Raw genomic sequence first — 27,090 nt, forward strand, 5'->3', positions numbered from 1 at the left:
ATACCTTAATGTTAGTGAGAAGAAGAAAACAATGGTCATTGGTTATGCTCACCTTTGCTTGCTTCTTTGAAGGTGTCTAGAGTAAAATATCTATATTAAATGAAGCACACATAAAACACCTAACCCGGAAGTAATGCAATCTGTTTTATAGAATGTGGAAGTTTGTTGCACACCACCCTCATTTTGACATTTTTTTGTGTTAGAAAGCTGGTAATAAGCTAGTAAACTAAATCATATTTAAATAAACCAAAATTACAGCAACATTTAGTACAGCACACTTTGCAAGGCATAACAAATTGTATCTTAGCACTTGAGTCAACTAACCAAAACCTTGGCAGTAGGCCATTGTGCTATCTATATTGTTAATCCAACATTATTACTATTACAACAATGTCAGTAAATGTTTAATTCCACTGCATAACATTATTCTGTTTTATACACAAGAAGACTCAATTCTTCAGTATTGTCCTTAAAACCAGCTGCAGAAAATGTCAGTATTGCTTCCACACACATTCCTTTCTGTGAGACCTCTATCAGATAGGCTAAATGTCAAGCCACAGAATTGGGTGCGAAACCATGAGTAGTAACATCCCAATAACATGGTGAGGAGAGATAGAGGTGCTGTCAGAGGCATTGCAGCACAACACAGTTATGTAACCAGGAGATCTGTTTGCCCAATAAGACTACAAATCCTCATCATTGTTTATAGATGAAAAATAAATAGATAGCTAACCTCTGTGCATGTCACAAAGACATTTAGTTTAATTGCAAATGACTACTTTTTTTTCCTTTGATCGTCTTTAACAATCATTATATAAACCATTATATTTTTCCTTTACAACAATTGATATGAAGCACTACAGTTATGACATTTTATAGGCCAACCTAGAAAAGCTAAAATGATTTTTTCACACTGGATTCTGAATTATTGTAGAAAATAACAATGTATTATATTATACTACACCACATACACGACTTCGTCACCACCAGTAAGCTTTTTTAAAAACTCTTGATTTAAAAAAACATTTCCCCTGAAACTTTGAGCAAAAGTGCAATAAAAACACAGCAAAGCTGTAAAAGCTGACTAGTGAGAAAAGGAGTTTGCCTGTTCCTAGCCCTCATTTAGCCATCTGTTAGCAGCTGCCTTTTTAAAGACTTTTTTAAAGTAAAAGCTTTAATAAAATTACAAGGGCGGTACATTAATACTGATGTATTTTACATCACAGAATAGAATGTGAAAATGTCTTGAGCTTGTGTTAGCCAAAGACTGTATTGCAAGCATTTAACCAAAAACCTATTAAAAACCAATTGTCTTCATGCCAATAAAATGGAACACACTCTATTAAAGCAATGGAAGCATTCAGAATATTCATGAAGGAACCCACACTTGCACTCACCTGATCATGGTGTTCAATCCCCATACTGAGTGTGTTGAGAAGGATAGCAAACATGATCCCTTGATTAAAATATTTGCTATCCACTATTTGGGTCAGTTTGTCCCGGAAGTTCTCCCAGTACTGAGGCAGGCGGATCGCAAGGGTGTTTGCTCGGCTGGGCTCTGCTCCATTGGAGACCATCTCCCCTTCTGAATCAGTCAGCTCCAGATCGATGGTCTCTAGGGCCCTTGCACAAAATGGGCAACTCAGGAGCTCAAGGAGCATCTGAGCGGGCACCACACCTGCTATTTGCGACAGCACACGACTGTGGCCTACAGGGGGGAAAAGCACAGTCAGTCAACAGTTGCTACCTTTCAATACATTAAGGAAACATGAATGAACCATTACATTTGCTTTAGGAAGCAAACATGCATTTTATATATAAGGGTACAATTAAAATGTTAATGAAGTGTTTTACATTACTTCACATAAAAAGACCATATCATAATTAGTTATGTTTAATACTGCAGTTTGTAATGCAATACTGTAATCATGTTACTTTTAAAAGTAACATTCCCAGACACCAATAGCTGATTTGTCTGACTCATGATTTATCATTCACATGATTTATTCAACCTGGAATTTAACTCAAACTTTAATAGATCTTACAATTAACCTAATGTGTATTGTAAGGTCATGTACTTCAATGATTACACATAGTATCTAGACCTAATTTGTCCTGCTTTACCAGTTACTTTAACTAGTAAGTCTATTGGTTTATATTCTAGTCACAGTCAGGACAGTGCTCAATATATTCGGATACAGAAATCCACAAATAGTCATTCTGCAACAGACTGATGTAGAAATGAAAACTTAAAGAGTTGCCTTGGTTCTCTGGGGCTGAACAAATGATATAATGCAAAACCAAATGTGCTAAATTCTACTTATTTATTCCAAACAGTAATGTAGTACTGGGACAAAATGTGCTGCTCCTGCTGTAAATGTATAACTGAAAGTCATTTACATGTTATAGATTTAAAGGAACAATCAACCAAAAAAAACAATAAAGTCTGCTAAATTCCCATGTCTTTCAAACCTGTATGATTTTAACTTATGTTGGAAACCAAACCTTTTTTTGTTATCTTTGACTTCTTAGGACAAAGAAATGTTAAAAAAACACAGAAGAACCAGATACTGCATTTCCATCCAAATTTTTCACCATTTCCAAATCTTTCATATTTCTGAAAATTTGCCTAAAGGAGTGTAACAGCTTGTACAAAGAACTTCTGATATTATTTTTTGGTTAATACTGTAGTAAGAAAACGGTCTACTCGTCTTTCGTTCATGCTAAGTGTTTTGCCTCTTATTCTGTGTCAGACAGACAAAACTCAACATTTAATGTCAATTTTGACTTACATTAAACAGAAAATTCAACTCAGCCTTTAGTGCATTTTGACTTTATGCATTTACTCCCAGTTTTATCAAGCTAGTGGCATTTCTGATCACTGATGTCTTACAGACATACATGAATATGTGAATTTGGATTAAATGAGAGCTGTGGTAAATATTAAGTTGAGTTTGGAAAGACATGAGATGATGAGAATTTTTTATTTATTTGGGTAAACTAAATCTTTAATGCTACTCAGCTAGAACCCCCAGCAGCCTGAACCCTTGAAAACCAACTGATCTTTTCCCTCCAATGACAAAAAAAGCCAGCTGCCTCTGTCTAACAAAAGGAATCAACGGTTAACATAGGATTTCAAAGGGCTTGATGGCCGCAATCGCTGGAGTGCTGGCTATTGCCTCACTCCTTAAAAGATGGTGTTAATGACTTTAACATTTGAAGTATCGATTTTCTGTCGCATTCGTAAAGGGCTGCCTGACAATTATTTCTCAGAATGCCTTTCTTTAACCTGAAACAGGCTGTATAGGGCGAATACAAATAGACCTGACTGGAAGTGGAAATGAAGTCTATGAAAAACTTACTATGTTCTCCTATGAGCTGGTGTAGCTTCTCAAAAGGATCCATGGTTGGGAAGATGGTTGGGTAGTTAATAGTTCCCCCATAATAGTTCCCATTCGACACCATTTCCAGAGCCTCGCCGGGTCCAGTAGAGGCCACAGGACTGGGGTTGCCATTGCTGAGGTGCTGTTGTTGGTGCTGTTCCAATAGGTTGTGAATGGACATGCTGTGACCGGTGACCCCGTCGCCACTGCCTCCTCCTCCTGCTCCTCCTCCTCCACTCAGCACGCTGATGGGGTGTACTTTGTTTCTGTTCTTCCAGACTTTCCGGTACAGGCGGCTGATGTACTCGAGCATCTCCTTGTAGCAGCTCCCCAGCTCAGAGTATCTGGCAAGATTTTGCATCTGCTGGCTCTTACACTGCTTGGTTTCAGCAAACTGGGTTGCTATTACCACCAGGCACAGGTTTATCATGAAGAAGGAACCGACCTGAGGGACACAAAGGTCACTTTAGTTTACCATTATGAACATGTGGAGTCTCTTTAATGCCTATTTAATGCTTGTTTTACACCTCACATGTAAGTAGTGCACACACTATAATTCAAATGTTTGTCTAATGCTCACATAGGCTGCATTTAAAAAAAATCTAATATCCAGTAAAACCGCAGTATTGTAAAATATTATTATTTTGCATTAAAGAATTAATTATTAATAATATTTTTAATATATTTTAAAATGTAATTATTCCTGTGATGACAAAGCTGAATTTTCAGCATCATTACATTAGTCTTCAGTGTCACATGATTCTTCATAAGTTATTCTAAAATGCTGATTTGATTTCTTATTATTATCAATGTTGTGTGTATATTTTACCATTCATATTAACCAGGGTTCTGCTCAGTTCAAACTCAGGAACTGAGCTGTAATTTTAAAGTCATTCTCAAGTAAAATTCCTGCATTTGAATTCAAATTTAGGACAGATTCTAAATAAGGTTCATTTAAGCTGAGTATCAGATCTATTTGTAATGTCACCTGTACATTTGTAAATACTACTTAATACTTCACAAACGTATAGACCAGTTAAATTTGTCTGAATTGTAATTTAATAAATTCCACTTCCTGTCATTGTGCTCTACTCATGTATATGGCGTGAAACAGGCTGAAAATATGAAACGTGTTACAGTATACTTACTATAATAAGAAATATAAAATATATAAAATTGAAAAAGGAGTGCGCATCCATGACATAATACATTATGTCCGCCCATCCTTCCAAAGTAATAACCTGCAAAAAACAGAAGAGAAATTAAGAAGAAATGCTGTGAGATGGAAGATTTAAGTGATCATTATCTTGAGTTTGGCCCTAAAGAATAGCAGTCTCAGGGGCCTGGCACACATTTCCAACTGTGCAGATTGCTGGTGGCTCAAACACTGAGTTTTGAGAGTTTGCTTGTGGAATGGAAAGCCTGCAAAACTGTATTTTTTCACAATCTAACTGGTTTTGACTTACCTGCTAACTTTGTTCAACAATAAACACACATCACTGGAGAATATTTGTGAATTATACCATGGTCTGTTTTAATACTCGATTCTGATTGGCTGGAAGGTGTGCAGTAAAACCGTTTAATGCACAGGTAGTTCCAGTCAGTTTGATTACAGTTCGAAATTAATCCGCCACTATAAACACTGGCAGTATCAGCCACAGATATGTATACATATCAATGGCAACATTAAGTGACATGAGACATGACGTGACACACAGAAGCCAATAAAGCGCAGATATGTATACGTATACATATCTATAACTTTGCGCGTGCTGGCACATCCGTGGCACATGCGGTCTTCATTGTCATGTCACTGACATTATCGCGACCAACACTGACACTGACATGACACCTGCATACACCGAGTTGCGGAACATGTCGGCGTGTGTCGTGCGTTTTTTTACATTCTATGATGGTCGTGACACCTACATTGACAGACTCGAGCACCTATATTATTTAATTTAATGCATTAAATGTAATGTGTCTTTATAGGTTGATGCGGGGTTCACACTAGGCTACATAATGATGATTCGTTCAAATAAAGATTGCCTTGTCACTGCAGTGTTGCCTGTCATTCATAAATAATTTTAATAAATCCATTAAATAATCATTAATTTATGTTCGATATGCTCAAGCAACGACGGGATCTTCAGACTGACATGAAGAGATCGCAAACGCATCTCTCTCTCTCTCTCTCTCTCTCTCTCTCTCTCTCTCTGTCTCTCTCTCTCTCTCTATAATGATTTTAAATAAATGTGGTAATTTGTTCATATAAAAACATTTCGATGGCTCTACTTTATTTAAAGCGACAGTGTGCTAGAACTAACGAGACGTAAGAAAACAACCGTCATTTTAACCCGTCTCTCAAAAAACATCAGTACAGCTTTAACTTGTTTTTAACTTGGCACATAACCATGGTATAAGCGGGATAATCCACGGCTAGCCATGCATTAAATGATTTTAATGCACGACCTAGAAGCAACCACCCTCCGCTTCGCGTCGGGGGGTTCTTCGCCTCTACGCCGTGAATTAAAATCCTTTAATGCATGGCTAGCCGTGGATTATCCCTTACATGTTTCTGTTTTCTGAAAACAAAAATTCCAACAGACCTCAAACGACACATTGTTTAATAGCATTCTCTGATGGAAATAGGTTATGGAAAGTTTTTGTTGTTGTTAATAAATAAATGTATTTGTGGCTTAAATTTAATAGACAGCAAAACTTAACAGTTAACTAATACTTTCAACATTTAAAATAATGTAGGAAAATATCTGACAAATTACAAATATCTGAAATGATGGACAATAAAAAAAAATAATCAAAATTTTTTTTTACAGTAACTATTATATAGGAAGGTCTAAAAAACAAAAACCTTCTCCCCAAGGTGTCATCTTATGAGTACAATCCAGGTCCTATTAATATCTTATGTCAACACAGGTGAAAACCCTTCAAGCCTTCTTTTATAATTGCATACCCCGTACAATCTTTATCCACTTGTTAAATCGTGACGTAAGGAAAGCCGTTTCTGGGTCCAAGCCTCAACTCGTTTCACTTGAGAATGCCATTGACGCCCGTTTCTGAGCGCGATTTATTCATATTAAACATCAAACGTTTAAAAAAGTTGAACATTTTAAATACTTACAGTCTACACAACAGTCTCTGTGCTCACAGCGTCACATACATTAATATTTTAACGATTTAAAAAAGATGAATCACTGTCTGGCCATCTGGATTTTTGGTATGGAGAAAAAGGTTATGATTATAGCTTTTTTGTAGTATCACACCACATTGTGTGTGTATATTAGCACGGTTTGTAGTTTTTATTGTGGTATAAGATAGAGCGTTTGGACCCGGAAGCGCTGCCGCATGACGTCAGCCTTAACAACCGGATAGCCCAGCAAAAAGGAACACCATGTGACTGACCCACTTGGACAAATGAGACCGAGAATTATTACAGGTCTCATTGTGCTCCATTGTCCAGGTCTCATTGACCTTACAGTGGGCCTAATGCACCCCTCCACCAAGGGCATGACAGTGCATATTAAATAGTCTTAAACAGGGGTCTGTGCCATCAGTGTGGTGATTCAACTCTTCTGATGAGGATGGATTGAAAGTACTAATGAGTTAATATGCAGCGGGACAGTTTTTCTTTTCTTATTTAATTTCCACACCCATCTAAAAATCTCATCACATCTCCTTCCAGGAAAGGGGCAGAAATGACTAAAACAGACATTTGCTCAGAGGAGATTCAATTATTTGGTGTGGTTGGAGCATGCTTAACAAGACTTTGTTCTTTCAAGAAGAAAATCAAGCAATAAAAAGTTGTAAAAAGCCTCATCTATCTTTGGAATAACTAGGGCCTTTGACTTCAGGAAATAGAACACTTACTAATGCATTCACACTCCCAGAGTGTCCAACAATAAGACCATTGGTGACATGTGGAAAAGGGATAAAAAATAGGATTCCAAGAGGAATGTACCTGAAATATCGCAATCCAGGCATATCCGATGTTATCAAAGTTCACTGCCCCTTTGTGCGGGTTGAGCTCCCCGGCCTCACACACATTGTAATATAAATTCCAGTTAATGCAGCTGTTGTTGGTCCCATTCAGCCCATAGGCATGCCCAAGTGGAGGTGGATTTAATGTGCACTCCACACCCTCGTTGAGGTGGGGCACGTCACTGCACCGCAGCATGCCGTTTGCCCTGATGGTGGAGCAGATGAAGGGGTTGTCCTCACCTTCTTCACCCATATAATATGAACTCATGGAGAGATTATAAAGGCTGTGGAAACAGATAAAAAACAAAGTGAAATATACGGCATTTGCTTACCGATTTAAAAAAAGTTGTGACACTGTAGAAATTGTGAATAAAAAAGGAATGCAATCATTTACAAATCTTTTTTATAAATTTTAAAATTTATATTTTATTCACAATAGAATATAGAAGAAATGTTGAAAGTTAGACATTTTGAAATGGCATGCCAAATATTGGCTCATTTTGGATTTCATGAAAGCTACATATTCCCAAAAAGTTGGGACAGGTAGCAATAAGAGGCTGGAAAAGCTAAATGTACATTTACAAATGTAAAGGAACAGGAGGATCAATTTGCAAATTTTTAGCTCAGTTGGCAACATGATTGGGTATAAAAAGAGTCTCTCAGAGTAACAGTGTCTCTCAGAATTCAAGATTGGCAGAGGATCACTAATTCCCCCAATGCTGGGGCGAAAAATAGTGGAGCAATATCAGAAAGGAGTTTCTCTAAAAAATTGCAAAGATTTTGAAGTTATCATGATCTACAGTGCATAATATCATCCAAAGAGTCAGAGAATCTGGAACAATCTCTGTGCTCTGGTCAAGGCCAGAAAACCATACTAGATGCCCAGGATCTTCAGGCCCTTAGACAGCACTGCATCACATACAGGAATGCTACTGTAATGGAAATCACAACATGGGCTCAGGAATACTTCCAGAAAACATTGTCGGTGAACACAATCCACCGTGCTATTCTCCGTTGCCGGTAAAACTCTATAGGTCAAAAAAGAAGCCTTATCTAAACATGATCCAGAAGCGCAGGTGTTTTCTCTGGGCCAAGGCTCATTTAAAATGGACTGTGGCAAAGTGGAAAACTGCTCTGTGGTCAGACGAATCAAAATATGAAGTTCTTTTTGGAAAACTAGGACGCAATGTCATCCAGACTGAAGAGGACAAAGACAACCCAAGTTGTTATCAGCGCTCAATTCAGAAGCCTGCATCTCTGATGTTATGGGGTTGCATGAGTGCGTGTGGCATGGGCAGCTTACACATCTGGAAAGGCACCATCAATGCTGAAAGTAGAGGTTAGATCGGGCTCAAAAAAAATCAAGCCCGACCCTACCCGAGCACGTTGTGTCCGAGCCCGGCCAGGCCCGACACATTAACTGTAATTATGAGCCCGAGCCCGATTTAAACCCGACCATTGTTCAATACGTGGGCGTTTTGATGAGAACGAGCCAGTAATGAGCAAAGCGCAGCGAAGCGGACTGGTGAGGCTCATGATAAAACTACATTGATAAACTTAAATGAGTTGATAACATCGCTGTTTTCTCCACAGCGACTGTACAGCTGAATAAATAAAATTTTGTTGCAATATTTTCATGTTTAACACTTTGAAGCTGCTTTGAAACAATCATCATTGTAAAAGCGCTATAGGCTATAAATAAAGTTGACTTGACTCCGCTCAATAATCCGCAGGCGCGCGTGCGCTCATGATCCGCTCACCGGTAAACTGATGTTTGCTCAAATCCAGCTCATTTATCTGTAGCTTACTTTGTTGTAGCCATTAAACAATGTGTTTTTTCCTTCATATTTATGTTTAAATATTATATTATTTTTACATTTCATCTGATTATGATAAGTGAATAGATGCGAGTGGGTCAGAAATGATTTTGATGGTTATTTAGTTTAATATTAAGTTTTGTAGAAAGCATTTATTTCGTTTTGTTTAAACTGTATCTTAATTTAAAAAAAAGGTTTCTTAGGCCAATTGCCTGGATTTAATAAATAAAAAGCAAATAGCAGACTATAATCGTGAGGTGAAGTCGTGGGAGTGATCGCTTTCATTGCTCATGAACTGGAGCGCGCGTCTCATAAATAAACCGAAACTCAGCAGCTACTCGCCTCACAGACATGACAAATATGCGTATAGAAAGCTTGAAATGTCCACTTTTAAACGAAACGATTCGAAAATATTTAATTAAGCAAAGTGCAGTGTTCACGCGAGCAGCTCTTGACACAGAGCGTTTCTGTTTATAATGCTGCGCGAGCGAGTTAAAACTTTTTTAAATATGGATTAAGATGTTGACACATTTTATTTCGGTTTCACCACAACATATAAGCCACTTTACCACCGTTAGTCCGATTGGTTCTTAGAATGTAAGGAATGTTTCCAGTTGTGTTTTCACTTAAACCCTGGAAAAGCAGCTTGAGAGTCATTACATTTAAACTTGAAAATTGTTTAAATATTGTTCAAAACCATCTGAAACCATCAGGACACAAAGAGTACATTTTTTTTTTTTTTTTTTTATGTTTTCCTTTTCTTTATCATGGACACTTTTTGATTCATATCATGTCACAAATGGTACTGCTAAGAAAAAAGGTAATCAACTGAATGCATGTTAAGGCTGAAACGGGTCAAAACTCTGCTTTTACTGCCATCATATGCCATGCTTAGTATAATTTAATCTCAATTAAATAAAAATTAGCTCGTCTTTCCTGCAAAATAAGAACTGGCAGATGAAAAATTTAATTACAGAGCCGTTACACAAATGCATGCATTCACAGAGCACCAATTCCCCACATTACATCAAAATATAGGATTTACAATTCAAACCCTTTTTGACAACTGCAGTCTGTACTCATCAATGCCTACATCAGAGACTCTTTTGTGTAATTTTACTCTTGTACCTTTATTGGAGGTGTGTGTACCTTCAGTGCTCGGGGACCAATGCCCAGCACTGATTTGACGCCAGGGTGCAATGCTCAGTTTACAAGACTGTCAGTGGCTGAAATGCCATTGCTGCTGGCAACAGTTTGCTGCCACTTTGGATCATACTGGTAGCGTTGATATGCTCCCAGCGGAGATAGGGTAAAAGAGGAGAAGAGGGGAAGAAGGCTGCCCGTTAAATAAGACCAGGACAGTACTTACGTTTTGACGTCATCTGGCATGAAACACCGGTTCCTCAAAATTCCAGCCCACAGCTGCACCCCAACAATTCCAAATATATAAAAAACAAATAAGCACAGCAGGAGGATGTTGCCTAATGCAGGGAGAGTTTCAAGAAGCAGAGTCACCAGTATCCTCATACCTGAAACACAAAGGCATAAGAAAACAGACGCATTTTAATTATCCTGTGCAAACTCTATACTGCTTTTAAAGTTTGCATAACATTCTATTAACCATTAAAGGGATACTTCAACGCTTTTTCATATTAAACTATGTTATTCCCTTAACTAAGACGAGTTGATACATACCTCTCTCGTCTCAGTGCGTGCACTTAATCTCGGTGACATTCTGATAGCATTTGCTTAGCCCACTAAGCCCAGTTCATTCACTATGGTACCAAACAGAGATCAAGTGCGACCAAGCACCTCCACGTTTTCCCTATTTAAATACAGTTACACCAATAGTTGAACACAAACTCCCTCACATCTCCCCCTCCCACTCTCATTTCTGTCAATAGGGGGGATTGGGGATATGTGAGGGAGAATGTTTCAGCCGAGACTTTTTACTGTGCCGAGTCATAGTACTCTCAGAAGTGCTATTCCGCCTTAAGCCCCGTTCACACCGCCAGCGACACGCAGTGACAAAGCGACATGATCCCATTCATTTCAATGGAGCGCTGGCGACTTCCGGCGACACGAGCGACAGTGACCGTTGGCGACAGAATGTGGGCGTGTCAAGCGACACGAGACACGCGACAAAAGTTCAGAAATTTCAACTTTATGCAAACGAGAAGCGATTTTCGCGAGCGACAACCAATAGGAGTGAAGTCAGTGGAGTGCACGTGATCCGTCTGCTTTACTGCGGTGTCCGGAGGAGTTGTTGATATTAGCTTTTAGCAAGTCCCCTGCTCTTTACGATATGTCTCTGTGTAGCCTACATACAGAGACACATTTAAAAAAATGATGCATGGAAAAACGTGTCTGGGATTGTGGGGATATAAAGTAAGTTTTGACTAAACTGCATGCAATATGGTCTACCTATTACAGTACAGTGTGTATGTATTCTAATAACTTGCTCTGTTCTGCAAAACACTAGTAATAAAAACGGTACTATAGTACAAATATATTTAATGACGTTTATATGCAACCCGTAGTGGGAACGCCCACTAGCGACATAAATCTCTGGCGCTGGCGACATGCAGTGACAAAATCGCTGGCGGTGTGAACGGGGCTTTACATTATAGTTCTTCTTTTTAATCCGCTTAGAAAAGCTCCACGTTTTATTTTATGTCATCATACTTGATCATTCAATTATTCGTATAACTGTATTTAAATAGGGAAAACGTGGAGGTGTTTGGTGGCTTCTAACTTGATCTCTGTTTAGTACCATAGTGAATGAACTGGGCTTAGTGGGCTAAGCTAAATGCTATCAGATGGTTACCACGCGTCAGAGATTAAGTGCACGCACTCAGATGAGAGAGGTATTTATCAACTCGTCTTAGTTAAGGGAATAACATAGTTTAATATGAAAAAGCTGTGAAGTATCCCTTTAACTGTTTCAAAATCTACCAAATGGACATTTTTTTTAAACAAATTGAGGGAAATTTAATTAAATACTTTGAGAAATAAATGGGAATTAGATTTCAGCTATGTTGTAATTAAAATATATCATATTGCAAATGGACACATTATTATGAGGTGAGTTTTTATGAGTTCTTTTAACTAGAGGAGCACTAGATATACACAGTAAAAAAGCAAGCACATTGCCTACAAAACTAAGAAATGTGATTATCTTCAAAATACATTGAGACCAACCGAATCCTCCTATATGTTGCCCTATCTAGGGAAACAGTTGTTGGAAGAAAGAATTTAAAATTGTGTGAAATGTTCAGGATTTGTGAGTTACCCACATGCATTGCAGAATGAAGAATGTATGCAGTTACTGTTATATGACTGTTGATTCGCTGTTACAATAGCTGTTTTTTTTTTAACTTTTGTAGTTGTTTTTTTCTCCCCATTATTGTTAGTTTAAAAATATGTCAGGATTTACTAAAGACAGTGAACATTTTGCAGTAAAGAGACATGGACAAAGTTATTTTTGCAGCTGAACTTATTACATATGCATTTGTAGGATTTTTGCTTTCAGACGCAACATGTATGGGAGGAGAGTATTTCACACAAGGAATCACACAACATGGAAAGAAATCACACAACATGATTTAACAAGGTTTGAGCTCATCAATTAATTTGTATTTGCGCCAATATTTACAGCCCAAAAAAAGCATGTCTTAAACCTGACGCTAATTTGCGCTGTTCTTGTTAGATTGCATTGGTCATGATCTGGCTGTAATCTGTGTTCTTTAATTTGCATGTAAGTTTAAATGTGGTGTCATTGATGTATTTTTGTTCGGAGAAGTCGAAGACAAATTTCCACTAAGGTGGACAATAAAGTCGAATGAATGAATGAATGTCGTCAGTAGATCGCATGCAGAACTTTCCACTCCCATTAACGCTTTTATGGGATTGCACACTCATGCTAATTTGCCCTGTTTAGTAATTCTAGCGCCACCTAACACACATTTATCAACGCCTTCAGTGGTGCAATCTAAAGCTCAAGGATCTTGGTTTTGACGTGATCAACCGAGTTTGAATCCGCCTTTTGCAGAGCTCGCTCTCTTATCACTTTTTCCATCACATATCAAATTGGAAAGGCATTTACTTAAAATAAAATAAAAAAAATAAGAAAATGTTCTAAAAGTGGAAATAAAGTGCCTAACGAAACATTTAATAATAATAAAAGCATTTATTGGGTAGGGTTAGGGGTCGGTGTGTGTGTGTGTATGGGTGGTGGTGGGGCTTTTATTAAGGCGGGGCTTTTATGAAGGTCCCATTAATAATGGCGGAATCCATTTAATAATTTTAACAAAAATAATATTTTACACTGTTATTATTGCATCCAATTAATTTACAACAATACTGAGATGCAAATAGTATGTATCTGTCAAAATTAAATATAAACTGCATATAATTACTGTTTACAAATATTGCAAATAACTGCTACTTTTAAATGGTGTAAATAGAATATATCACTATTTTCACTTAGTATGCTATTTCCCTTAGTAAATAGCATCTACATATATTTGCACTTAGTGAAAATATGATCTATAGCTCAGAAAAATGTTATTTTCACTTATTGTAAATAAAATCTAGTTGCTATTTACACTTGGTAAATAGTTGCTGCCCTAAATTTAATACAAAATTATCCATTATCCTCCAATGAAGGTTTTCACAACCACTAATAAAAGCTAACCACCACTCAGAACAACATAGTAACGACACAGCGTAAACCCTAGCCACCACACACACACACACACACACACACACACACACACACACACACACACACACACACACACCTAGATGCCTCATTAGCCATCATTTCTATGGGCCACCATAATGGAATGGTCAACACAAACTAACCAATCAAAACACAAACCAACACAGTCTCACCTGAGCAAGATTATTGAATTTCTTGGGGAATTTAAATTTCAAGAAGCTGAACAATGTTGTGGCATCATCGATACTTATTGTGAGTGGCGACACGTTACCTGTTCTAAGATGGCGGGCCCACAGACAAATCTGGATCAGTCAAATGTGGAATTAACATATACAAATCTATGCTAGCAACCTCATAGCAATGTGTTAATAACCAGTCAGAACACATTAGCAACCCACCCACGACACCTTAGCTACCAAGTAGCAATGCCCTGACAACATCATTGCTTGTCACAGGCAAGGAACACTCACATTCTCTTGAGCGTGGATACAGAATTGTAGTTTAGTGCTGAGAATTATAACAGGAAAAGCTTATGGAATGCATTTCACATGCTAATATAAACTCACATCAGAACTTTCAGGCAGTTAAATATATTACACTGTCCTAAAGTATACAAACAATGGCTGTCAAAGTAGCATGCGTCTAATTTTGTTTTTATTACACACAGTTGACACATTAAATATGACATTATATGACTTTATTCTAACCTGTGATTACTAAAAACGGCAAGAATGTTTAATAAAAGATTTCATGTTAGAATTGATTAAGACTAAACTATACTGATCATCATTAATGGTCTCTCCAAAGTGAACTCTCAAATACTCTTTTTTAGAAGTGAAATATAATTTGGACAAACATTAATTAGATGACTGTCTGGGACAAAGTCATTGGAAAAATATGCCTGTGGCATTTTGCAACACTTTCAAAGTGGAACGTCCATTAAGTGGTGCTTAAAGTGCTTAATTTCCTCTGAAACAGATGAATGTGAATCTGGCAATATATTATTACATTGGTTGGTCGGAAATATGTTTAAAGAGTGGAAATGAAGTTGTTGGTATTTGCTACTAGTGCTCATTTCAGCTAGAAACAGCAGTGAAATACATGTATAGGTATGCTTTTTTGGAGTTTTGCACAACTTTAGGTAGAGGATGTACATTTTTAAAGGGGTATGACATGCTGTTTTATGCATACTGAGCTTTTTACACTGTTAAAGAATTGGATTTCCATGCTAAACATGTACAACGTTTCAAAAAAAAAGTTGGACGTTTGATGGAGTATTTCTGTGTCAAAAATACTACTTCCGGTTTCTCACAAATTTCGGAATTTATTCACAAATTTATCAATGGAGAATGCAATGTATGGTGTGTGTTTAAATACATTTGTTTACAGATCACTATAGGTGTTGAACTAAATGAATTATTTCATATCAAACCTTTTGTTTACACAAATTGCTACTATTCCATTGTTGTTCTATGTAAATACTAGTCTGACGGGCAAAACGTGAGAAAATAGTTCTTAGCTATAACAGTCTTATAGCTTTTTTTTCTTATAAAAAATTACTTTTCATTTTTCATTGGTCTTAGTACACAATGTAACTATAGAAGAGTCAAAAAGGAAAAATATTGAAAGTCTTTGGTCATTTTTGAGAGCAATGCTGATGGTCTAATATGATTTGCTAAGCAATGCTAAAAGTGCTACCGCCAGATACAGAGATCGGCTGAATGGATTAAAAAAACGGTAAAACTTGACTGTTTAACTCTAACGCCGCATTCACACGGAGCGTAGGCGTTAACGCTTGACGGAGGGCGTGGCTGAAGCTGGGTGCTGACGCGATCGTCATATTGACAACAGCCAATCACATTAACTTGCCGCTTGGACCAAAACACAACACAAAAAAGCGCCTTTTTTGGTTGTTTGTGCGAGTGCGATTGCCCGTGTAGTTGTTGTCAGCGCACTGCACAGGTGCACGAAGCTGTTAAGTACATTAAATCCAGAAAAAGCGCCGACAGCGGGAAGAATATCACGTAGTGGTCCAGGAGCTGCGTCTGGATTTTTAACGGTCTATGGTCTGGATGGTTCACGGAGCAGTAATGAACGCAATTGGCTAGCGTCTGCTGTAGGATATTTGCATACGGCGATCTGATTGGATGACGCCTGCGCTGGCGCTTGAAAAGTTGAGAATTCTTCAACTTCTGCCGCTTGCAACACGAGTGAAGTGCCGCGACGGAACCCACAATTCAGTTCGGCAACGGATGATGTCACCCATTCAAAGTAAATGGGAAGCGTTAACGCCTACGCCCCGTGTGAATGTGGCGTAAGAGACTTGGAAAATGAGCCCATTTTCAAAAAAAGTGGAGTGTTCTTTTAATGAACTATGTTACTCACAGTTTGTGGCGGTGCTGTGGAATCCATATTGTAAAGCCTGAGCTGCTGACATTGCGACTGATAAACTGAATCCATCCTCTACTAATTCTCTGGGCGGTCAAAGCAGGGGAAGGGGAGGACTTTCCAGAGACGTCATACTTTCCTGGTATGACGTCATAACAGGAGAATTCAAGATGGCTCTCATTTTCTCAAAGGCAGAGAAAGACAGCTAGAACTCTGTTTACACCAATCAAAATTTCTAGCCACTTGGGGACAATATTCAGGCTTGGGGGACTCATATTAATGTTGAAAAACCCCATAAAATTAAAATTTCATGCCATGACCTTTAATACTAGTACTTTTTTTGTTTATGAAAGTACACTATGAAGACTTTAGTAGTTTTATACTAAGTATACTTGTAAGTTTTCTTTAAGTGAAAATATCATCATACTTATTGTTTACTATTTATATTATTTTTGCACTTACTACTATACTCCTATTTATTTTTGATATACTTGATTTATACCTTTATATGCCTAAAGATGTATGCCTTGTGCATCCTTTTTTTTATCTGGAGATTCTGTACTCCTTCAGAAAATATCTAATAGTGTAATACACTATAACAGTCAAAACATGGATAGCTGGAAAGTTCAGTCAATGGCAGGGAAAGAATAAAGTAGGCCTAGACAAAAAATCTGATACTCAGAATTAGGAACATATATGTTTTCTGTGACAGACAACCATCGTCCCGACATCAGTTGACCCTGGCAATACATACGGAGCAGCTGAGCGGTTTAATAAGATTGGTGTGGCTGGGACCGGATGCTGCTGTATGTGCTCTTTGGAATAAGGGAAGTACCCCAGGCTTCCACTTTTTTCACCCCCTTTGAATGGCTCTTTAGACACCAACCTAAAGGACTAGTGGACATCGCCAAGGACATCGCTCTGTCATTGAGCATGTCCGCAACATTAGGGTAGAGAATTGACAAAGTAATGCCTCTGGTAAAGGAACATCTGCTTGAGGCCCAGCAGGCCCAACAACGCCTGTGTGACCAGCCTGCACAACCCTGTGAGTTTCAACCTGGGGACAATGTCCTTGTCTTGATCGCTGACACTGCCTGCTAATTTCTTAACATCTCCAATCTAGATTTCCCAAAGAGATTTTGGCAGGTTCCTAAAGTTCAGAATCCAAGCAGCCGACCTGCACGGGGCTCCCGCAACCTTTACGCAACCTATAGAGTAGTATTGCATCCTTCATATCTCCGAAAAGTCTTTAGTTTTATTATATTTATGAAAGAAATATGGGCTGTACCGAGTCTTTCCGGAAAAAAACGTGCGCCTGGAGGCGTAGAGTGGGCGGAGCTAAAGAATGACGAGAGCACAAAGCGGTGACGTCCTCAAGCGTGGAGAAACTCATGGCTATCCAGCTCAGCTAATAGATATATCCAGGCTGATGTGATCCAGGCTGAAATAAATTGAACAGGAGAAACAACAGCAGGAGGACGTCCGTCTCTGTGGTATACTGTATTTAGTGGCCTGTCAACATTTGTGTGTGTTTACTCGCAGTTTATGAGGACATGATTCGGTTTATGGACTATTGTATGCGACTAAACCTTAGCAGTAGCAAGCAAAACGGTTTTGCACGTCAGACTAGCGTAACGTTATACAAACAATGGAGTCCGTTAACTCATTTGAATGACGAAGCACGCGATCGTGTCATTTACTGATGTTTACTCACGCGACAACAGCATAGACATTTGAAGCAGTTTTACTAACCGGCTGCTTCCAAAGCAGGACCGAACCTTTATCGCTGGGACCGCTCCGTCAAAAACACACTTCTTTGATATGATTTGGTGAAGTCCTGACAGCAGTGACTTGCTGTGCTGAAGCGTTGAAGTCGCTTGATGTCACAGATAGGAATAAAGTGGAGCGCGGCGGGAGTGTATGGGCGTGCATTTCCTCTCTCGCTCTAGTCACGTGTGTGCGCACCCTACCGGGAGAAGAGCCCGTACGGCCCATACAAGGACCTTCCGCTCTAGTAACCTCAAGCCGAGCCATACTCAAAAAAAACTCTCCGAAACTTGTGAGAAACCGGAAGGAGTATTTTTGACACAGAAATACTCCATCAAATGGGGAGGAGAGGGCCTTAAATGGGCTTGTTTTATTGTGGACATCTTGTCGCTGGCCTGCATCCCTCCCGCCAAAGACAGTGTGGAGCCACAGTGTTGCTCGGACACTCTAATGAGCTCCATAGAGAAATGCGCAGTCACAAAGTGAAAGAGGATGAATATGCTAACTCGCTTTCATGTAAACAGATAGAGGGGAGATAGAGAATCACTCCGCTACGCATTTCTTATTATTTGAATTACAGCTTCAGATGTGTGCGATGGTATGTCCGCAATAAAAAATATAAAATAGATGCCCACATGTACTCAAACTAACATCCACAATTCACACCAGCAAATAGTAATATCAGTCCATACTAAAAGAACTTCTGCTGGCGGCAACACTCCACCGAGACAAAATAAATCACGGAATCTCGTCTTCCATCTGGGCAACAGCAAAGTCATTAAAGCTGATGTGGCAGAACAGGCTTACTCATGCTTAAAATCTACAGCTCCAGGGGTGTCTCAATCCACCCTCTAGTTTAGTAGTGAGTGCATTGCCCAGGGAATCTTCAATTCAAATTCAAGTGCATAAAATGTATGCTACCTACAAAAAAACAAATGTGGAGTTTGTTTGTTTTTTTTGTTTTGTTTTTGAAGGGTTTCAAAACATTTGATATAAATCAAGACTTATATAAGTCAAGATTTTAAAACCTATATGCATATACATAACTATAAGTGTACTATATACATTGTTTAAAAATAAATGTACTTTTATTCAGCAAGGATGCATTAATCTGAACATAAGTGACATTGTTACAAAAAAAATCTAGTTTAAATAGAAGCTATTCTTTTGAACATTCTACTCAATGTAAATGTATCAGGGTTTCCACAAAAATATTAAGCAGAATTACTGTTTTCAACATTGATAATAAGTAAGGGATAATCCACAGCTAGTTATGCATTAACGTATTTAAATGCACAATGCAGACAAAGAACCACCAAAAAGGGGTGCATTCAAATCGTTCAATGCACAGCTAGTCATGGTTTATCCTGCTTATAGTCCTTATTTACAACAGTGCCATCTTTATCGGGAATGAAAGCGAGGCTGTGAGGGTTTTGGATTGTTCTAATGATGAAACACTGCAAAAATATCTTTACAAGACATTTCAGTGAACAAAAACTAATAAATGATCTAGGAGGAGCACATGGCAAGTCTACCTGGCCAGACTTTTATACTATTGAAATGATGCTGACAATTCAGTTTTACCATCACAGGAATAAATTAAAGCAATAAGCTCCAAGAAGCTGTGGTTTACAGTGAATTATAACAGCTAAGGGGTGTTCCGTTGTCCACGGAGTGCCTTAAACCCCCTAGTTATTATAAATTCACTGTAAACTACGGCTTCACAGGGCTTACTGCTTTTATAAAACTGTTACCACACAATACAAATATTAAAGCCAAAATACATGTATCAATGCAACTTTCATGAAAAAATAGTACAAGCTTCGACAACAAAATATCAATGAGAACAAACACCCTAGGGCCAGGCTTCAAGCCTTTTTTAGGCTTCTCCTTTGTTTTATATTTAATAGAAGAAAAAAAATGAATAGAGAAATATTTTCCCAGAAATAGACAAACTGAAATATGCCATGTTTTAAGCCAATCGCTGAGCCGTAAATGTCATGTGACTAAACACCATACATGGTTCCCAGCAGCTCGGCCAAAGTTACCTAGTCGACTTAACCTGGTTGATCAATATGTTTAAACCATCTTGAATCAATCAATGACCATAAATACATCACTTTATCAGGATTTATCAGCATGAAAGACACTTACTAGGTACTCTGTTGATGGCTCGCAGGGGCCTGAGCACTCGCACAGTGCGGATGGCTGACAGGCCGGCGTTATGACCATCAAGCAAATACTCCAACATCCTAGAGGAAGCAGAATAGAGTAAACTACTGCAAGCGTCAGATACTAAAGGTCAATCTCTATAACCTTTCTTTTTGTCGATCTTATGTGAGGATAATGAAAGAAAAGTTGTTTAAAAAGAGAAGTCTTGATGCATTCATCACTTGTGTCAATTTAAAGGTCATTTTTAACAACAAAGAAAAAGGCTTTTTTAAATGGTTAATGAATCGGTGCCCCGGGAAATCTCACAGTAATTCTATTTCCCAACTGACAGCCTGTAAATCGAGTGGCGGGTCCCTTAGCATTCCCGTAGTGATAATGGCTGAATGCATGAGTGAGAAGAGAGAAGAGAGACAGGATTCCTCACCCTGCCATGACAATCGAGAAATCGAGGCGGTTCCATGTGTCACCAAGGTATGAATTGGTTCCAAAAACGCCCAGGGCTATCATTTTGATGACCATCTCTATTGCAAAAAAAGCGTAGATGCAGTCATCAAATGCCTGTGGACAAAAAACACATTAATATCAAACATATAGAAGGACAGACATTTTACATTCTGTAGGAGGCAGAACATAAAATGGGAGAAACTATTTACATGAACTAATTATATTTCAATGCTTTTGCATTTGCTTAGAAAATGTTATTATATTGCAAAAGTATTGCAATCTTTGTGAAAGGGAAATGTCCCTTTACGGGCTGTATACAGGCAATGCTGTATGGTGATGAAAACCAAAAAGTCCAAGGTTCCAATGAATTATCAATAAAACTCAGGTAATCCATATGCAAGGTAATGTAACAGCATGTTTCACACAATACCTAACAATGACCTAAACATAAGGAGGAACTTCAAAGTGATAAAGGACTAGGTAACGGAAGAAAAATTAACTGAAAGTCCATGAAAATGAAACAGAAAGTGAACACCAACTCTCGGGAAAGTCGCGCCATGATGACTTGATTGAGGGTAGAATGGAGGAGGTTCTGGAGGTGGACAAGGGACCGGCGAGGTGGTGTGAACCGGTAGGGGAGCAGATAGGATGAACCAGACAGTGAAAGAAGCCATGGAGGAGTGGATGGTGGAAGGACCTAGATGACAACCCAAGGTGGAGTTGATGGAGGAAGGAGCCATGGTGGTGTCTTGACTGTTGACAGCCCTTAGAAGTGGAGATCAGGGCACAGATTGAAAGCAGATAGGACCGAGCGACACCAATGGCACTGGAGACTGAGCATCTGAGGTAGAATCACAGCACCAGAGGACTGGTGACACTAAAAGCTGAAGGGGTTATGTGTAGCTGAAGGCCTGAAGGACCGTTGTGGGACGGGGGGACTTCATAGGATCTACTACCTTATGGATGGTGCTGGAGCACAGAAGACCCAAGGCTTTCCAGACAGTATTGAATTAGAGAAGACGAGGGGCTGAAGAGAACCAGCAGAAGCGAGGCTGACGGACTAACTGAATTTTGTAGTGGAATTGAGAGAGAGGCTGGGCGGTGTCAGTGACAGTAACACAGATCTGACACAGGGTGATAAAACAAGCTTAGTGCTGGCCAGGACCAGCGGCAATGAACACACATTATTGCAGGAAGTGGTGAGGATGGTTCTTGGGTGGGTAGGGTGGGAAGCACTACCTCAGTATCTCAGTCAATCAGCCATCCCTCTTTATCCAGCTTCACTAATAATCTCACTGGCACAGATGTTATGGGCGGCTCACACACCTGGTCAGTCCAGTCCTTAGACATTTACTCCGGGATGGATGAGGTTGCTTGCTCTGGCTCCATAGTGAGCATCAGTCCAGGCATGATCTTTGTGACGGGAAACAGCTGTGTATCATTGGTGGTCTGGGGTCTGGCTCTGGGGAGGTGACGGATGTAGAGTGCGTGTCAGCAGAATCCTCTTCTTCATCACAGGCAGGAGGTTTCTCTGGGCATCGCAAGCCAGATCTCCTCATCAAGTCCAACCCAGAACCCCTCCATCAGTGTGATGTCATCGCTTGTGGCGAGGTGTCTAATGCCGATGAACTCCTCCACATACTTCTCAAGGTCTCTTCTGCCATGAAAAATAAAAATGACAGCTCCATTGGGCTTGTGAATGCTCCTCAATGGAGCTGTCATTTTTATTTTTTATGCACAATTTGAGCATTTTACAGGGAGAGAGAGAGCAAGAAGATCAGCTATGATTCATGTTGTGTAGTATATTCAGCTCTGGCCTCAGCCGACCCAATCTTCTAAATCCTGCTGATGCTAATGTCAGGTTCTTCTGGACATAAAAATTTCCCACAGTACCATACATACAACCCAGCTTACTTTGGTGGGAGCGTGGGCTAGATTACAGAGAATCACAAAACTAAAGAAGCAAAATGCTTCAGTCTCTGATATCTGGCAAAGGTTCCAGTGACCCCTAAATCTGTGCGTGCCACAAAACATGGGCTAAACGCCAACTCTCTACGGTGGGACAGTCCTAAAACAAACATTGGGCACAAACATAATAAAATAAAGGTTACCAAATCGTTTAAGACTAAAATGGAAATGTTGATGTATAGCAGCCCCAAAAAGTATTTTGGACATATAATCAACACCAGTGTTTAATATCAATTAGATATTATTATAGTGTTATTAATATTTTGTCAACATTTTTATCCATATATTTTTTTTATTTCAGTATTAGTAATCTTGTTTTGTCATTTTGTTATTTTAATATTTTTTTAAAAACATTTATATAGTTTTTCATAATTTTCATTTTTATACATGTTAATGCTGCCTTACCAACTAGCTGAAATAAAATTATATATATATATATATATATATATATATATATATATATATATATATATATATATATATATATATATATATATATATATATATATATATATATATATATATATATATATATATATATATATATATATATATATATATATAATATAATATAAAATCTTTCATTTTATTTATTGTTTTAGTATTAGTTTATTAACTATACCATGATGCACACATCAAACCCATAAATATCATGCAGACAAGGAAAGTTTGTTAGGTTTAAAATTGAGAAAAATATGGATAAACTGACACAGCAAGCAATTTTGTGTTTAAAAAGATGTCTAAAAGCTATCCAGCTAAAGTCTAGACTAAAACAAGGCAAAAAAATAGCCTCTGCCACTTTAATCGTGAAAGTGAAAGGGTCCTTTTTGATCATAGGCCTACTGCAGTGCACCCGGGATTTCAATCGAGGGGGACCCACCAACCAAACCGTGTTTGGCCAACTCCCATGTTGTTAAAAACACACTTGCTTTTAAATCCTTAGATTAGGTGTAATGGTTTATATACTGAGCTACTCATATTTTCAATCCGCACTCAGGCTCTCCCTAAACATAACTCACAGAAAACCTTGTGCATTTTTATATGGTTGTATAGTCTTTCCATATAAACCATGTATGTTTTTATATGGTTTATATGGAAAGAATAAATAATTCCTGAATCCCAATAAGAGGTTTTTGTAACAGTGTTTTGAATTGACCTCACTAGTATTCACAATAAAAAAAAAAACTGTAATATATCCACAACTTTCCCGAACTGGCAACGTAGAACGAGCCGGTAACGAACTTCCGGTTTACGTTAGTCTGTACTGTTATTTGCTAATCGTTGGTTGTATTATCAGGATTCAGGAGTAGACTTTTATAAAAACGCTTTAGGCAAAATGATCACATGTCCCAGATGGTCGCATGGATCTGACTATCTTACATGAACTTACTAATATCTGTAGCACTAAGCGGTTCAACTGAGTTATTGCCACTGTGTAGGCTTGGCTGTTCCTATGAACCACGCGAGAGTTTCCTTCCGTCCATGCGCCTGTAAATCGATTTTATTTTATTATAAATAAAGGTTTATTTGTTTCTAGTTATTTATTTTGTTCACCCGCATCCGCATTCACCCATCAAATATTATCCCGCGCCGCACTCTGTTGTGCCTGGTCCCGCGGGAGTACAAGTGTTGTGCCGAATTTTGACCCCCTGCCAAATTATTACCCCCCTCATTGAAGTCACTACCTGATTGCCTAATCCTAACCCCACCTCTAATCCTAACCCCTCCCCCACAATTAACCCTAAACCTACCAATAGTAGGGGGGTAATAATCTGGCAGGGTCAGAATTCGGCACTACACCGGTCTCTATTTGGATAGTAACGTTAGGCTGTTAGAGCAGTCTTGCTACACATTGAATCTGTAAATTATTGAAAACAATAAACATACCCCTTGCAAAAAATTATACAGTTTTACTGCAGTATTTCAAATAGGTTAAACTAATATATAAACTCAATAATTACATTAACAGCAATGAAATGTAAATTTTTATTACAATGCATTTAAATTCATTGAAGTTCATGCATCTCTTCATGTTGATTAAAAAAAAGTCTACTGACAATGTCTGACATGATTTCAACAATTACAAATATTAAAATACAAATATTACTTCTACATCACAATTCTGAGTTTATTTGAAGCTCGTTGGCCATTGAATGGAGTGCGTAGGGTGCTAGCAACATGTCAAACGCGCCCGTTTATGTTGCATGGTTTATGGAAGCAAGGTTTCGGAGGTGAGAGACCGGCGCTCAGCGCTCATTAACCCCGGCGAGAGCAGCCTTAACTTGACTAGTCCTTCTGACGACTGCCGCTGCCTGGCAGAAGCCCCTCCCATGACGCAAATTCGCGTCTGTTGTGTAGTGAATGATGCGAATGGATTCAAAATGTTTACGCGTCCAACTTCGCACGAATTGCACTATTTATTCGCATCACTCGCATCTGGTGTGAACGCAGCATAACTGTTAAGTGTGCTAAACCGGAACTGAGATACCGTTGTCATGACAAATCCTGTCCCCCTGTGAAATCGTGTCCGCTGGTAGCGGTTTTAAATGCCTGATCAAAAGTTGTTATACATGGTTCTGGACAACTAATTGTTTAAAAATAACTAAATAATAAACTAATAAACTATGAATTCATTGCCGTAATAAGTACACACGCAAAACATTTATTTAAAATATTTAATCGATTGCTATAATGGGAGCAAAAACATGTTCTGAATTATATACTTATATAAGCCCTTAAAGCTTCAGTTATATTCTACTAATATATAAAACATATGCTTTGTAAGACATTAAAGACTATTTTAACACAATTTAAACAGCAAAAATCAAAACGCGATTGTGTAAGAATTGTAATCAGGCTCTGAACAGATTACCTATTAAAATTTCTTTCAGCCAATAGAATCGCTCTTGGGGTCCTTGCGGACACGATTTCACAGGGGGACAGGATGTCATGACACCGTCAACCGGAAGTATCGAATGTCATAGCAACGCCCACTAAGACTTGCAGGAAAGTTGTGGATAGGATTGGAAAAGCTCCCGAGTTGGACTTGGGTCTACCGAAGATGCTTAGAGCCTAGTATTTTTTATCAATATCATTCATTTTTTGTTGCTGTGTTTATTTTATTTAAAAATATATATATTTATTTTTAAGCAATAAGCCCTGTGAAGCAGTGGTTTCCAGTTAGAACAACAGGGGGTTTACCGCACTGCGTCCAGCCTGTTCTAAACACAACATTATATATATATATATATATAAATAATGATTTTTTTTTTTTTTTTACTTTTTCAGTGCTCCAAAGCTCTAAAAATGGAAGGTAAAGATGAAAATGAATGAGTGCAAACTTACTCTCTCTCTCTAACACCAATTGCTGTTATTTAAATTTTGTAGAACATTTTTATATTTAACCTTCATGATAAGTTTTACATAATAAACATTATTAATGTAAAGGGAGATGTTTGTTTTACAGAGGGGATGCTTTCTGTCAAATCGAGCCCTGCTTATATATACACACAACTTAATATCTACTATCTACCCATAACCTTTACGGAATACTATATATATTTTATTTACTAATAATACTATATATTTTTGATATATCTTCGAATTATGTTTGAAGATGCTTTTTCATATTATCTCTCATAGAATAATGGAGTGAGACTTACCTGTAAGCTGTCACACCTCTGAGACTGGCAATTGAGGTCCTCACATGGCTTGTACATGCCCAGAGTCACACAGTTTAACAGAATCACCAGCATGCTCACACGTTCAAACCATGTGCACGAGAGTCAAGGGAAAACATCACAGAGATCATAACAGTCATGTTTTTTCTGGATTGTGTTCAGTCAATTGCAAATAAATATTTCTCTATGGAACAAAGATACATAGATAGTAAAACCAATATTGATTTTGTTATCCTTTACTGAGAGCAAATTAGTTTAACAAACAGGGGGAGCAAACAACACTATGGAATTGCACATTCAAGGACATTATTGCAAAACCTTCCTTCCCTAAAGTATGATTAAGGAGTGCAAAGCCTATTATTTACAGATTAAATAAAGTTTAACATTTTTCTCTTTTCATTTTAGTTTCCTCAATGCCAAAACATAAGCAAAGATCTTTAAATGAAAATAAAGTCAAATTAGTTAAAGGTCTGGAGCATGGGCGTTGCTAGGCCCTTTCTAGGGGGGGCTTCAGCCCCCCTAAACTTATGCCTCAGCCCCCCTTAAAACCGTTTTTTTTAGTCTGTCTCCAGTCCGCAGGTGTGTGTGTGTGTGTGTGTGTGTGTGTGTGTGTGTGTGTGTGTGTGTGTGTGTGTGTGCGCGCGCACGCGCGTGCGTGTAAATCTGAGCGTCATTGGTCTGTCACCGCTCGTCAATGTCAAAATATTTGATAAAAACAATCAAATCAGAGTAGGCAGGCTTTATGGTCA

General features: G+C 38.3%; 1 protein-coding gene across 2 annotated transcripts in view; it reads right to left on the reverse strand.

Moving 5' to 3' along the window:
- The window catches only part of LOC137045063 (voltage-dependent T-type calcium channel subunit alpha-1H-like), a 55,442-nt gene extending 28,888 nt beyond the window's left edge, over positions 1-26,554 (reverse strand). The window contains exons 1-8 of one of the 2 annotated variants that reach the window (XM_067421525.1): positions 26,324-26,554; positions 20,674-20,807; positions 20,232-20,329; positions 10,569-10,728; positions 7,363-7,666; positions 4,532-4,624; positions 3,363-3,828; positions 1,398-1,708 (exon numbers count right to left, since the gene is read on the reverse strand). In XM_067421525.1, coding sequence (XP_067277626.1) covers positions 1,398-1,708; positions 3,363-3,828; positions 4,532-4,624; positions 7,363-7,666; positions 10,569-10,728; positions 20,232-20,329; positions 20,674-20,807; positions 26,324-26,416 — 1,659 coding nt within the window. In that variant the 5' untranslated portion in view covers positions 26,417-26,554. Of the gene's footprint in view, positions 1-1,397; positions 1,709-3,362; positions 3,829-4,531; positions 4,625-7,362; positions 7,667-10,568; positions 10,729-10,894; positions 11,908-20,231; positions 20,330-20,673; positions 20,808-26,323 lie in introns of those variants that run through there. The other variant, XM_067421532.1, reaches the window with a different exon arrangement.
- Between the last annotated feature and the right edge of the window lie 536 nt (positions 26,555-27,090).

This window comes from Pseudorasbora parva, chromosome 2 (genome assembly GCF_024679245.1).
Source record: "Pseudorasbora parva isolate DD20220531a chromosome 2, ASM2467924v1, whole genome shotgun sequence".
Classification (NCBI taxonomy): Eukaryota; Metazoa; Chordata; class Actinopteri; order Cypriniformes; family Gobionidae; genus Pseudorasbora; species Pseudorasbora parva.